The sequence below is a fragment of the Gymnoscopelus microlampas genome (assembly GCF_963454915.1).
Source record: "Gymnoscopelus microlampas genome assembly, chromosome: 3".
NCBI classification, from domain to species: domain Eukaryota; kingdom Metazoa; phylum Chordata; class Actinopteri; order Myctophiformes; family Myctophidae; genus Gymnoscopelus; species Gymnoscopelus microlampas.
This window is the reverse complement of record NC_139940.1, coordinates 35,218,148-35,231,066: the sequence shown is the minus strand read 5'-3', so window position 1 is coordinate 35,231,066 and position 12,919 is coordinate 35,218,148. Positions and strand designations below refer to the sequence as shown.

Sequence of the window (12,919 nt, the reverse complement as noted above, 5' to 3'; positions counted from 1 at the left end):
GCATTATTACTGTTATTAACTCCTGGATATTTGGACTGACGTATGTATGGATTTTGGTTATCATGATAGTTATGTAGATATGAGCTTTGGGTGACGTTATAGAATTAGGATGAGGTCAAAGAGTTTCACACAGAGCTTAGAGGAATTAGTTCGCATTTAGAGCACAAGCGCTGCGTTTACATGGTTAGACCATTACACAATCTGTATTAAAAAGTCTTCAATCCATTGAACTGAACCACTCAGATGTGAAGCATACAGTCATGGAAAAACTACAGCAAACCGGAGTGACTGAACATTTTAATATTGTAAATATTAAAATGTTATCCAAACATTTTGCACACACTGTAAAGGGTCAGCTGAGAGTTCAGCTAGCCACTTACCGTCCATGGGGGTTTCTCTGCACACAGCCAAGAGATCACAGAACAAAACAGGTCAACTCTCATTCTATTGAGAATATATACATCGAGATTCCATCATGACCACACAAAATTCAAGATTAATTACACTGTAAAATCATCAGTGTTAATTCACCCATGTCTTAACTCTGAGTGTATGTAACCCTGTGGTTACATTTGTATACTCTCAAGAGTTAAATGAACACTGAGGACTTTACAGTGTACCGTACCGTACGTGAATAGGCTGCCGCTGACATGTAGTTTTCTGCACAAAGTGTGAACCCCAAAACTACAGTGGTTAAAAACTGCACATGACCTCGTACTGTACAGCTATTGTGGATTAGAATTAGAATTTTCCAAACAGCCCCTCTTAAGGGGCATAAAATAGCAGCAGAAGCAGCAGCAGTTTAAAATATTAATAATAAAATAAAGATAATTGGAAATGGCTAGAACTGCCTTATCAGGACCATGGTTTATAGGGAGGCAAGCAGCACGGATGACAAGAAAGACATGATAACTAAAATCCAAACGGCGAGCGCAGAAGCACTCTGCCCTGTCATTAACAATCAAACAAATGGCTGTAGAGCACAGAGAGCTAATGCTTTACAGTAGGGCCATATCAATACTATTAACATAGGACACGCCATTCTTCTTCAGCAAAGTGCTCTGGGACATACATCACATTAAGGGTCTGCTCTGAATACAGAATGGAAAGCTATTAAGCAGATACGTTGCTGGGGATACGTGCATCAACTCTCTACTTTGTCCTCGTTGTCACATAGACAGAGGTTTTTTTATGAAAAGATCACGGTGCGTGTATGTGTGTGAGATGCACAGTAATACATCTCTGACAAAACAGTGGAACCCCATTAACCACATGCAACTCACAAGCAGAGAGCAGAGTTCTCCGTTTGCTCGTTAGCTAAACAGCACTCCTGAGGTAGTGGCTGTGTGGCTGTGGAGAAGCACGCTGTTGGGTCATTAAGCAATCAGGACTGGATAACAATATTGATGAGACAGGCAGATACACATGTACAAAGACACACACACACGCATGCACGCCGCGCACACACCATACATGGATGGGTATGCAGGCACGCATTGTTATATAGACACAGACAAACGTGCACACACACATGCATGCACTGCAATAATACCAATAATGAGCCTTCCATGGATGGACTGCATCAGCGCGATCCGCAGTGCAGCTCACGTCCATTCCACCGAGCCATGAGTGATGCCGCCGCCTTGCTAATGGTGTTAGTCATGTCCTACTGTTGTCCATCATTAACAACACCATCGCTCCACCGCACTGACATGCATATGTCTTCTTAATGCGCTTTATTTACGTGAGGGTCACACGGCTTCTCCAGCTATCGCTGCTTCTCATTATGGATTATATTGTTTTAAATGATTTATCAGTTTGTGCGTCCGCGTATGTATATGGCTATAATATGGAATACTATGGGTCTGTAATGTGTTGTCATGCAGTGTTTGGAAAGCATGCCCATGTTAATGTCAAATAACAAGCAAATGAATTCCTCTCAAAGTCTCGTACGCTAAAAACTCACACACTCTCTCTCGCTCTCTCTCGTATATATACAGTATATATATATCCAATGATGCAATGTTCACATGCAGACTCTAAGCCAGGTGAGGAAATGTATCAATTCTAAGATGCAAGCCTTTACCTTTTTCTTCAGCGCCTCCAGAGATTCAAACTCCAGACGGGCCAAGTTGGTCTGGATGTGTTTGGGAACGTCAGGGATCACGAAGCACAGGATAAACTTGCAGGCTAGCAGCCCATGCTGAAATCACAGAGGCATATGATTGAGAAGAGCTATCAAAATGTAGGTAAGCCTATTTCAAACTATGGCTTATGGACCCTGCATTCCCCAATGCATTCCCAAATGACAAGACAGACCTGCTGTAGGATATATTAATGCTTTGGATCATGGATGTGAGCACTACTGATAATGGGTCGTCACATGGATATAAACCACTCAAACCCTATTTTATACTTTGTCCGACTTTGTCACGCGATGAAAATGGAAGATCTACTGTACGAGCTCACAACGTGAACATTGAAAATGTTCCCTTATAATGACTTGCCCAAAATAGGGATGCGAGGTTGAAAGTGGTTAATGTGTTTTGATGATACCGGCCAAGGGCAAGAATACATCTCCTCAATTTAGCTCTCGTCTGGGAGTTCAAGAACCCCTGTTCCAAAACGGACGCTGAGAAACAGAAAACAACATAACTCAATTATGTTGTTCTTTTTTTTATTGTCCTTTGTAGGACACCATTCTGTAAACATCTCAACTAAAAATGAGAGTGGAATAACTGAGTTAAACATCAGTGGGAGGAGGGCTTCTCTATTCATATCCTTGAAAATGAAGACAAAAAGTATAGCAATGGGAGTTTGCATTAACCAGATGAACAGAAAAACTTAAGACCCTGCTTGAGATCCAGTCGGGGCATTTACATGCACAACAATATTCCATAACCAATCATATGCAATTACCCTGACAAGATCCTATGCTACAAGCTTTTCATCCTAAACATTCCACATACAGTAGGATACTTGGACTACTGAATTACTGATATTTGCCATTATAAGGATTTATATCCCATTTGCAGTGGTAAACGGGATTTGCTAAGAAATGTGTAAAGCTATGTAAAGCTGTTCCCATGGTAATATTGATAACATAATATGTATTGTACAGAGGCATGTGAGTAGAACATGAAGACGCACACAGGTGGTAACCATGAATTAACTATTAGCAACTGTATTTTCTAATGTGCTCACTGAGGAAATATTCTGTTGGTCCTCTCTTCTCAAGGTCATGTGCTTATGAGAAACACCTGACTCCCATAGAACTGAACCAGCTAGGTGAGAGACACTTGATTCACATAGAAATGAACCAGCTAGGTGAGAAACACCTGACCTGACTCACATAGAACTGAACCAGCTAGGTGAGATACACCTGATTCACATAGAACTGAAACAGCTAGCTTACTGTTTTCTCACGAAACCTGATGATCAGATGCAGGAACGCGTATTCACTCACACTTAAGCTGAGTAAACACGCACACATGCATGCACGTGCGCGCACACACACACAGACACAGAATACCCACCAACATGCACTCAACTGCATTAATCAACACAAACAAGTACTGAATACACACACTTAAAGGTACATGCACGCACACACGTACACGCACACGCACACACAGACACACACACAGACACACACACACACACACACACACACACACACACACACACACACACACGCGCACGCGCACGCGCACACGCACACGCACACGCACACGCACACACGCACACACATGCAAGGCCATCTGGTGGAACGCCAGTTGCCATCAGCTCCTTTGATTTAACAGAATTTTCTCATCAGAGTAATGCATTCATGTAAACTGAGTGTAACAAATGGTGAGGAGTGAGAGTTGATCAGAGGACTTAGATTATTCCAGAGAAATATGCTCCATGTTTAGCTAAGTGGCTCAGGCTAGAAGGATGATCACAGGCTTCTAGGCAGCCGGTGAGAGACGGTGACTAGTTCACATTCCATTAATGATTAGAGGAAAGTTTAAAAACTAAATCATTCTATTCTATTCAACCGAATATTTGACTCAGGAAGGTACTGTAGGTGCTACTATAGCTATTTTGGGGTAGAGCAAAATTCCATTCTATTGACGGAATTTCGGACGGAATTGACACACAAGATTTCTGGCCAAAGAATTACAGACTAAGAGAATTTTTTGTCATTCTAGTCAGCAAAGCAGTTCTACTGCAGAACAAGCCAAACAAGAAAATAAATTCCTGGCCTCAGTAGCTTGTCACATTGATTGAAATGGAACAATTAAATCTCTAGCTCTTAGCTGATTGCTAATGCTTCATGAAACAAATGTATATTTCTCTGTATTCAGCAGCACAGAGTTGGCATGAAGCATGAAAGGACTGAAAGGAGAATGTGATGTTTATTGCTGAAAAGGAACGTGAGCTATCGCTTGCTTCTTGAGGACAACCACTGAGTGGTCCATAAACTCCAGGCTAAATTGTACTTCATCAAACCAAAAAATTGGTTTCACACTCTATGATAGCATGAAACTCCCAGTTCTGCACTTTAATTGTGTCATGCTACACAGAGTATAATGAGCTGGCACTTGGAATATCCTTTCCATCTATACAACATCTATCAAAAAATGCTCCTCTTTTAGACATTAAATTGGTAATAGGACTCTGCCAGTGCCCAGCTCCAGCTTTCTCCTTGCTGGTCTGCCTGCATACTCCTCTACATACTCCTCTGCATGAACCTCTACAACTGATCCAGAAAGCTGCTGCATGTCTGGTCTTCAACCTCCTAAAATGTTCCCGGCTCTCACTCCTCTGTCTCTCACTCCTCTGTCTCTCACTCCTCTGGCTCCCACTCCTCTGTCTCTCACTCCTCTGTCTCTCACTCCTCTGTCTCTCACTCCTCTGTCTCCCACTCCTCTGTCTCTCACTCCTCTGGCTCTCACTCCTCTGGCTCTCGAACTAAATGGACCCTAACAGGTCCATTTGGTTCCATTTGTACAGTCTCAGAGGTAAATTAACATCGATTTTAAAATATAAATTGGGGTCCCACAGATGCCATTAAGTGGGGGTCCGTAGCCTAATGCATGTCAAACTGTGGGTCCTTGAAATTAAAATGATTGAAAATCACTGCTAGAGCCATACAAATCTTCTCTTATGGGGGTCCCTGGCATATCTTTTCAAATGGGGGTCCTAAGCTAATAAGTGTCAATTTGGGGGTCCTTGACATGAAAACTTTTGAGAACCACTGCTGTAGGTTACTGGTAATATCCATCTAATTCTTGCCATGTTTTTTTAGGTTGACCAATGTTCACGCCACTCACACTGCACTTTGTAAGCTACTCTGAATATGAGCGCCTGTGCCTGAATTGTACATTTTAGTAGCAGCATGGATCTGATGTACTAGTGCGGATCAATTTATTGCCCTCGCCACATCTAGAATATGACCTGGAGAGATGGGATCAGATGGGTCTTTCAGAGCAAAGATTGGCACAAATCAGAGCATTCTGGTGCCACGTCTGTCCCAGCTGCTCAGTATTCAGTGCTCAATGCTGTTGCCATGGCACGACTTCACCGCTAATTGGAAAATTAGCATTTCAATCCACCTCCAATCCAACTCAAGACAAACTACTAATACTTTCTGCCATTTCGTTTTGCAAAGCTGCATAAACTGAATTTCTAATTCAAACCCACGTACTCTGATACATATAATAATTACCAGCCCTTATTGTATTTCTTGGCCTCTGCTCCTGGTGGAACTCATCAGAGGTGCATAACTATGGACCTGTTCCTTGAAGTATTTAAAGAAGGAATGGCGCAGGAAGGCGCACAAGAAGATCAAAATAGGTCTCGGGAGACACAAAACATTTTGATGAATATGTGAAAAGTGCCAGCTTAATCGACAGAAACACTCATTTTGAACAATTATTGCAATGAAGGATCAAAATGGAAACAAATCAATGACTTTTCTATGATGTTGGTGACCGTTGTATTAAATGTGTCAAGTTACAGTATATGTGTATTTAAATCAGCCACCCTAATTATAAAAATATATTCAAATGAACCTTAATGGTTACTTGAGAAGGTTTCTCCAATTACCTGGAAGAGCAGTTGTAGTATGACACTGAACAAATATGGGCATCGCTGCTTTAATTTAGTGAATCATGGCTCCCCATCTTCAGCTATAATTTAAAAGATCAGCTAACGCTGTTTATGATACATGTATTTGAATTGATTGTGAATCAAGGGTGAGTGCTTCCATTACTGAAGAAATCTTAACCAGATTTTTACAGTATCTAACCTCATAACAGTAGTAATAACAATAACAAGGGCCCATGATCAGGGCATATCCCCTATATATCCTACTAACAAGGACCCATACACTCTGACCACCTCATTATAGGTTGAGTGAGGTGAAAAGACTACAATATCTTGGGCCAATCCTGTCAGCACCTCAGGTGAGGCAAGGTAATGCAATGCAGTGCAATGCTGGAGCATGTTAGGCTAAGCTAGGCCATTGGTGAGGCCAGTTCTGCTGCTTTGCTGTTGCTACTGGCCAACGGCTAATCTGATTATCTGCAAACCTGAGTAATGAGATTGCTCTCTGGTGTACTGCTGAAAATAACCCTAGAGGAAAATGACAAAGTGAGGGACATCTGCTTATTTGTCTGTGATGAGGTTGTAAATATAGTTCTGTCCCAGCTCAAAGCCCAGACTTAATCCATTAAGACCGGGGACGCATCTGTGTCATTTTAAGATTTCTTTGGCTATTCAAAAATAGCAGATATACAGCTTATAGCATAGCACAGAGTGCCGCACTATGAGCTTGTAGATCTGCTATTTATTTGAGATGCGTTCCAGGTCTTAATGGGTTAATTAAGTGCATTGAGCATTCAATCATTCACACTAATTAAAATTGTATTAAAAACTCACATGAAGTTACTGTAATGGTAATACACAGAACACTGTTGCTGTTAGTGCCTTTTTGAGAAAAAAAAACATTTAACGCTGCATCTTAGTTGATAAAATAGACATTCAGAGGTATTCTGGAATGAATTCTGATATGTCCTACTTTGGATGGGTGTTTCTAGCATCCTCAGATTCCGAGTGGTTCCAATGAAACCAATCAAGGGTTTCAGATTAGCCAGCCGTCTATAGTCTGTACATCTGAAGAGCTTCAGACTCTGCCAATGATTCTGGGACAAGATTTGAAACCCTACAGTATTTTTTTCTTACTGTGAAATTTAAATCGCCTTTTGGTGCAACTGTACGTGTAAGACCATGTCATTATGAGTGCAATGTTCCCACAAAAAAACTATGGTTTGTCTTCAATTCTCCATAACATACTCACTAATGTTACTCCGAATTTAAACAAACCGGGGTTACCTTCGTAACCTCGAGTTTCATAGTACAGGTACCATTATCTTTAGGGCTAAAGGGCCATGTTTGAAGCCATCATCCTGTGGGCTGTGCTGCTCTTTAGACTGGGTGTGATGGTAAAATACAGACCTGTGACTCTGAGAGAAAGTCTGGGTCTGTTTCTGTAGCAGCCTAGCCGGTTGCCAGGCTACTGCTCAGTGATGCATGTGAGCCCTATACAGTAATTACCCAGGTATCATAGCACCATGGCTGGAAAACGACAAAGCGCCACCCCTACCCCACACCCCCCTACACACCCTCGCGGCCATGAGAGATAAGGAGGGGATGAATGATCTCTTTAATCCTCCATTTCTTGATTCTTCTTTCTTCCTTACAGCCACCCCACCCACCCAACACATTGACTGAAGGAGGACTAGGGTTCATTCTATATTCTGTTTTATACAATTGTTTGATAGAAGTGAGAGAGCTTCAGTGCTGCCCTTTGTGTGAGTGAGCGACCAGTGAGTGAGTGAGTGAGTGAGTGAGTGAATGAATGAGGTTTTAACCAGAGACTGTATAAAGGAGATGGACAAAGCCAGACCTCTGGTTTCTACAGACCGAAAATGAAGCCGATTGTTCAGGAATTTGAAATTCGCCATCTTTAATATAATGCCAAAGAGCACGTCGGGAACAGGAACCGGAAAACAATCCCCAAAGAATGCTATTGGTTGGGTAGCTTGTCAATCAAGAGCGGGGCGGGGAATTAATGCTATTGGTTGTGTAGCTTGTCAATCAAATCATCCCGCCCCTCCAAGAGCATAGCCTCGCTACTTAATCGTCAATTTTAAAATAAATGGGACCATAATTTAGCAAAACGCATATCATGATGATTGAAAGGAGACTTTAAACTAGCGACTGTATTTATGACAATGTTTATTAAGGTAAGAAAATGAAGTCTAAAGTTTGTCAAAAACCCATCCGCTTACAGTACATTGAGAGAATATTCTTTCTGACACCTGCAGGGGTAAAACAGCTAAACTACAGGCCATTCATATGAACTGTCTCTTCCGTATTGGAGTCAATGTAAAAATCTCAAGCTTGCCCCTTGGTTTTAACCCATTAAAACTGGAAAAGCATTTGTCATTTTAGATTTTTGCGTTGGCTTTTAAAAAAAAACAGATGTACAAGCTCACAGTGCGTCACTTTGTGCTGCGCTGCAAGCTTGTACATCTGCTATTAAGTGCTTGAAAAATGTTGAATAGAAAAATGTTGAATATAAAATAGAAACTACTGTTTTAGAAGGAATTTGTAGAAGCGGCCTAAGGTCTTAACTCTTTGACTGCCAATGACAAGATTTCTCGTCTGGTACTTTTGGTACTTTTCCACAGAAGTTGGAATTGATCATAACATCAGTAATCGGCATTTTAGGTTGTGTGTATATGTGTTGTAATTTTTAAAAGATAAATCAAGTTTCAGGCGGGGGGGGCTGTATTTTAGGACTCTCCAAAATCAGGATCGGAACCAAAAATCGGGCACTGGTCATCCTCTACCTGTTTAGTATGCTGAACCTGGCCTTCGTGGTTCTTGTTTTCCCATCTTTTTTAATAGGCTGCCTGTTCTGTTCTAATGGAAAGACGGCGTCAGAAAGATAAATGAGAACGACAATGAGAGAAGAAGAGAAGTAAAGTAGCACAGAAAGACTTGCATGGAGAATATGAGAGAATGGAGAGAAGGGAAGAAAGGGAGACAGAGAGAAATAGAGAAAGGAACGAAGGAGGCGAGACAGAAAGAGAGTTCTTTGCTGGTGAGAGAAAGGAATGTGCTGGATGGAAAGTACGTGCTTAGATGTACAATCAGCACGCACACATGCACACACGCGCATGCACGGAAACAAGGTTCCTTCTCTCTCTCAATCTATTTCCCCTCTCCCCCGCTCTCCATCCTTTTCTTCCTGGCTACCCCCCCCCCCTTATTTCAATAAGTGACACATTTTCACATTTCACTCTCTTCCTATCTCTCACCTTTGGTCCCCGCTACCCTCTCCTATTATCAAGGGTTCACACTATATAATACATACATGTGCAGCACATTTCACTGAGCCATAGTGTACCATAGTGTGCGTGCGTGCGTCTGAGAGAGAGACAAACACAGACAAGACAGATATTTCTACCACTCTGCCAAGAAGGCATCCTACTTGGCCAGGGGGGATACTGCAATATAAGTTTCAGGAAGTACTACTTGTCAACCAGTACAGTAGGTGTCCTACCTGACCACAGGGTCTACATTCTCGATGGAAGAGTTAGGAGACCAACTACTGCAGATGTGCTAGTTATATTGTATTAACAGAATATATCATATAGTCGTTAGTTAAAGTAATACTTTTATTCATTAAAATAAGTTCCCGATTGCAGCTTTAAAACAACTAGTGCCATTAACCATTGTTCAACTTGCTCCTTCAATAATGCTTATACAGTATGTTGAAGTCGTGGCCGATAAGTAAATATGGTCTAAATTAAAACTGGGTTACAGGCCTCCCATTAGTGTGTTTTACCATGAAAACTAGCACCATTTTTCATTACCGTACACTAGATTTGTGTTCTAGGCTGGGAAAGGTTCCTCCCAAAGTCAGTGTTTTTGACCAACTACACCAAGAAGATCCTGAGTGTTAATTTACTGTAATTGTAAGGGTCCAATAGTACACTCTAAGAGTTAATTTAACATAATTAATGTGCTAATAAAAGATGAAAACCCCTGCACTAAAACACTCTACATCTACAATGTTTGTTGACTTTATTTGTCCAGCTATGCTGGAGTGGTTTCACTGTTAAAGTTTTTTTTATTTTTTTATCCCATGATTTTTGTAACCCATTTTTTCACCCAGTGCCAATTGCCTAAGCTGTAATCCTGGGCGCTACTCTCCCTCTGCCAACCTGGGGAGAGCCCGAAACTGAGCTCATGCTTCCTTCAATGCATGAGGAGTGAGCAGGCCGCTACTTATCACCTGACAGGGGGGAGTGTCCCCGGTAGGACGTAGGAAAGAAGAACACGTTATTCCAACCAGTTCCTTCATCAGGCACCCAGCTGACCAGGGGGAGGTAGTAATAGAGACCAGGATTACTGCATGTTTTTTTGTGAGGGTACTACCCTAGGGGACACGGGGAGAACATGCAAACTCCACACAAAGAGGCCCTTTCGCCAACCCCACCAAGGGTATGGGCACTGATGACTTAAATATTTAGCTCTATGCTGTATGTGTGCAAACCTCGAACTGAATCAAATATTCAGAGAATCAATATAAGCTAGTTTCTCCCTCACTGGTAGGAATGAGTCCAGTGAACCATCAAATACAGCAGTGTTACTGTATGCTTAATTTATACTGTTTGTACATTGTCGTGCGGCAAAAATAGCAGATCTACAAGCTCTGTAGATCTGCTATTTTTGGCATGTGACACCGTCGTGCAACACATTATAAACCAGGCTTAACTGTAGCAGTGCACTGTTACAGATTGAGACATGAACTAGCAGCTAAGTTCTCCCCCTTAGGAGCTTGTTATGGCAGCAGAAAATGAAAATGTATTCTCTATGATGTTAACACGCTCTACTCTGCATCATTCTAACCCCACTTGTCTACCCCAATGTTGCCATTTCTTTAATTGCATTATTTTGAACTATTTCTGTGGAGGCAAACATAGGCATCCATGTGTGTGTGTGTGTGTGTGTGTGTGTGTGTGTGTGTGTGTGTGTGTGTGTGTGTGTGTGTGTGATGCATGGGGTGGCATCTGTGTTAATACTTTGTGTTTTCTGAAAAGAACACAGAGGAATGAGAAGCGCGTTGTTGATGAGCCTAATTAGAAACGAAGTGGAAGGAAATCAGGGGTGATGCGGAATTTAACACACACACACACACACACACACACACACACACACACACACACACACACACACACAATACAAACATGGACAAACACAAAAGCACACGGACACATGCAAACAGCTCAAGCGTCAATCACCATCATTCTTACCTCATGTTAACGCACACATGCGGACAAGCATGAAGGGAACACATGGGTGTGTCATAATGTCCCGCACACACACACACCTCCTCCTCCTGGAGGCATTGCATTGAGTCAATCCATATTTCATCTGAGCTGTAATTATCCCTGTACTACAGATTTCTCAACCAATATTGCACAATGTACCGAATACTCTATTTACGCAAATGTATCTGTATACATGGCTATGTCTTATTGCACACTCTATAAATCCAGACACTAAGCTTCCCCGCCCTCACTGTTGCTATAGGACTCCTCATGGGGCTTTTATTATCTCTATCTTATTATTATATATTTATCTTAATTATTGTTGTTATTTTGTTATGTACAGTATTGGCTCACCACTCTTGCATTTCACTGTTTGTACCTGTATGAGTAGTGAGAAATAAATCCTCTTGATTATTGATTCCTTACCTCAGCAATAAACCATTCTAACCCAAACACATACATACATACATAACATTAACCATATAAATGCCTAACATGAACCCTAACACACAAATTTTACTAACATGAACCCTAATACGTCACATACATGCCTAACATTAACCCTAACACATACACATACACATACTGTATATGCCTAACATGAACCCTAACAGATACACCCCCCCCCCACACACACACACACACACACACACACACACACACACACACACACACACACACACACACACACACACACACACACACACACACACACACACACACACACACACACACACACACACACACACACGGCAGTGGCTCAGGAGTAGAGTGGCCGGATGGAAGCCATGAGGTTTCCAGTTCGATCCCGGGCTCCCCCAGAGTTAGTGTCGAAGTGTCCTTGAGCAAGACGCTGAACCCCTAATTGCTCCCGATGAGCAGGTTGGTGCCTTGCATGGTTTCCTCCGCCATCAGTGTGTGAATGTAATGCACAATCTATGTAAAGCGCTTTGGATAAAAGCGCTATATAAATGCACCATTTTACCATTTACCACACACACACACACACACACACACACACACACACACACACACACACACACACACACACACACACACACACACACACACACACACACACACACACACACACACACACACACACACACACACACACACACACACACACACACAGTGGAGACCTCATTATGACTCTTTGGCTCCATCTGGTGTCTACACGCTATTTTAGCACTTTGACAGGTGACATAATGTGAGGCCCTGAGCAGGACTGGGTTCAGATATCGCTGTGTGAGTATGCATGTGTTGGTGGTTTGTATGGGGGTATCTGTATACTGTACAGTGTGTGTGTGTGTGCGTGTATGTGTGTGTGTGTGTGTGTGTGTGTGTGTGTGTGTGCAGTTGCAGTACCTCAATGGCCACCACCCAGAGTATGAGCTGCGTCTCCGACTCAGGGAAGTAGGCTTTGACTTGTGGAGACATGCCAATTAGAGCACAGTTGGTCACCACTGCTATCACACTCATGGCCTCAAAAGCAAGCTGGAAGACAAGAGGACAGCAGCACGTAT

The 12,919-nt window shown here is 42.1% G+C and overlaps 1 protein-coding gene across 3 annotated transcripts in view; it reads right to left on the bottom strand.

Annotated features, from left to right (window-relative positions):
* Positions 1–12,919, bottom strand: part of ano10a (anoctamin 10a) — a 32,473-nt gene that overhangs the window by 7,266 nt on the left and 12,288 nt on the right. For all 3 annotated transcript variants that reach the window (XM_084052087.1, XM_084052089.1, XM_084052088.1), the window contains 2 exons: positions 12,762–12,890; positions 2,087–2,203 (listed from right to left, as the gene is read on the bottom strand). In XM_084052087.1, the coding sequence (XP_083908213.1) occupies positions 2,087–2,203; positions 12,762–12,890 (246 nt within the window). The remainder of the gene's footprint in view (positions 1–2,086; positions 2,204–12,761; positions 12,891–12,919) is intronic.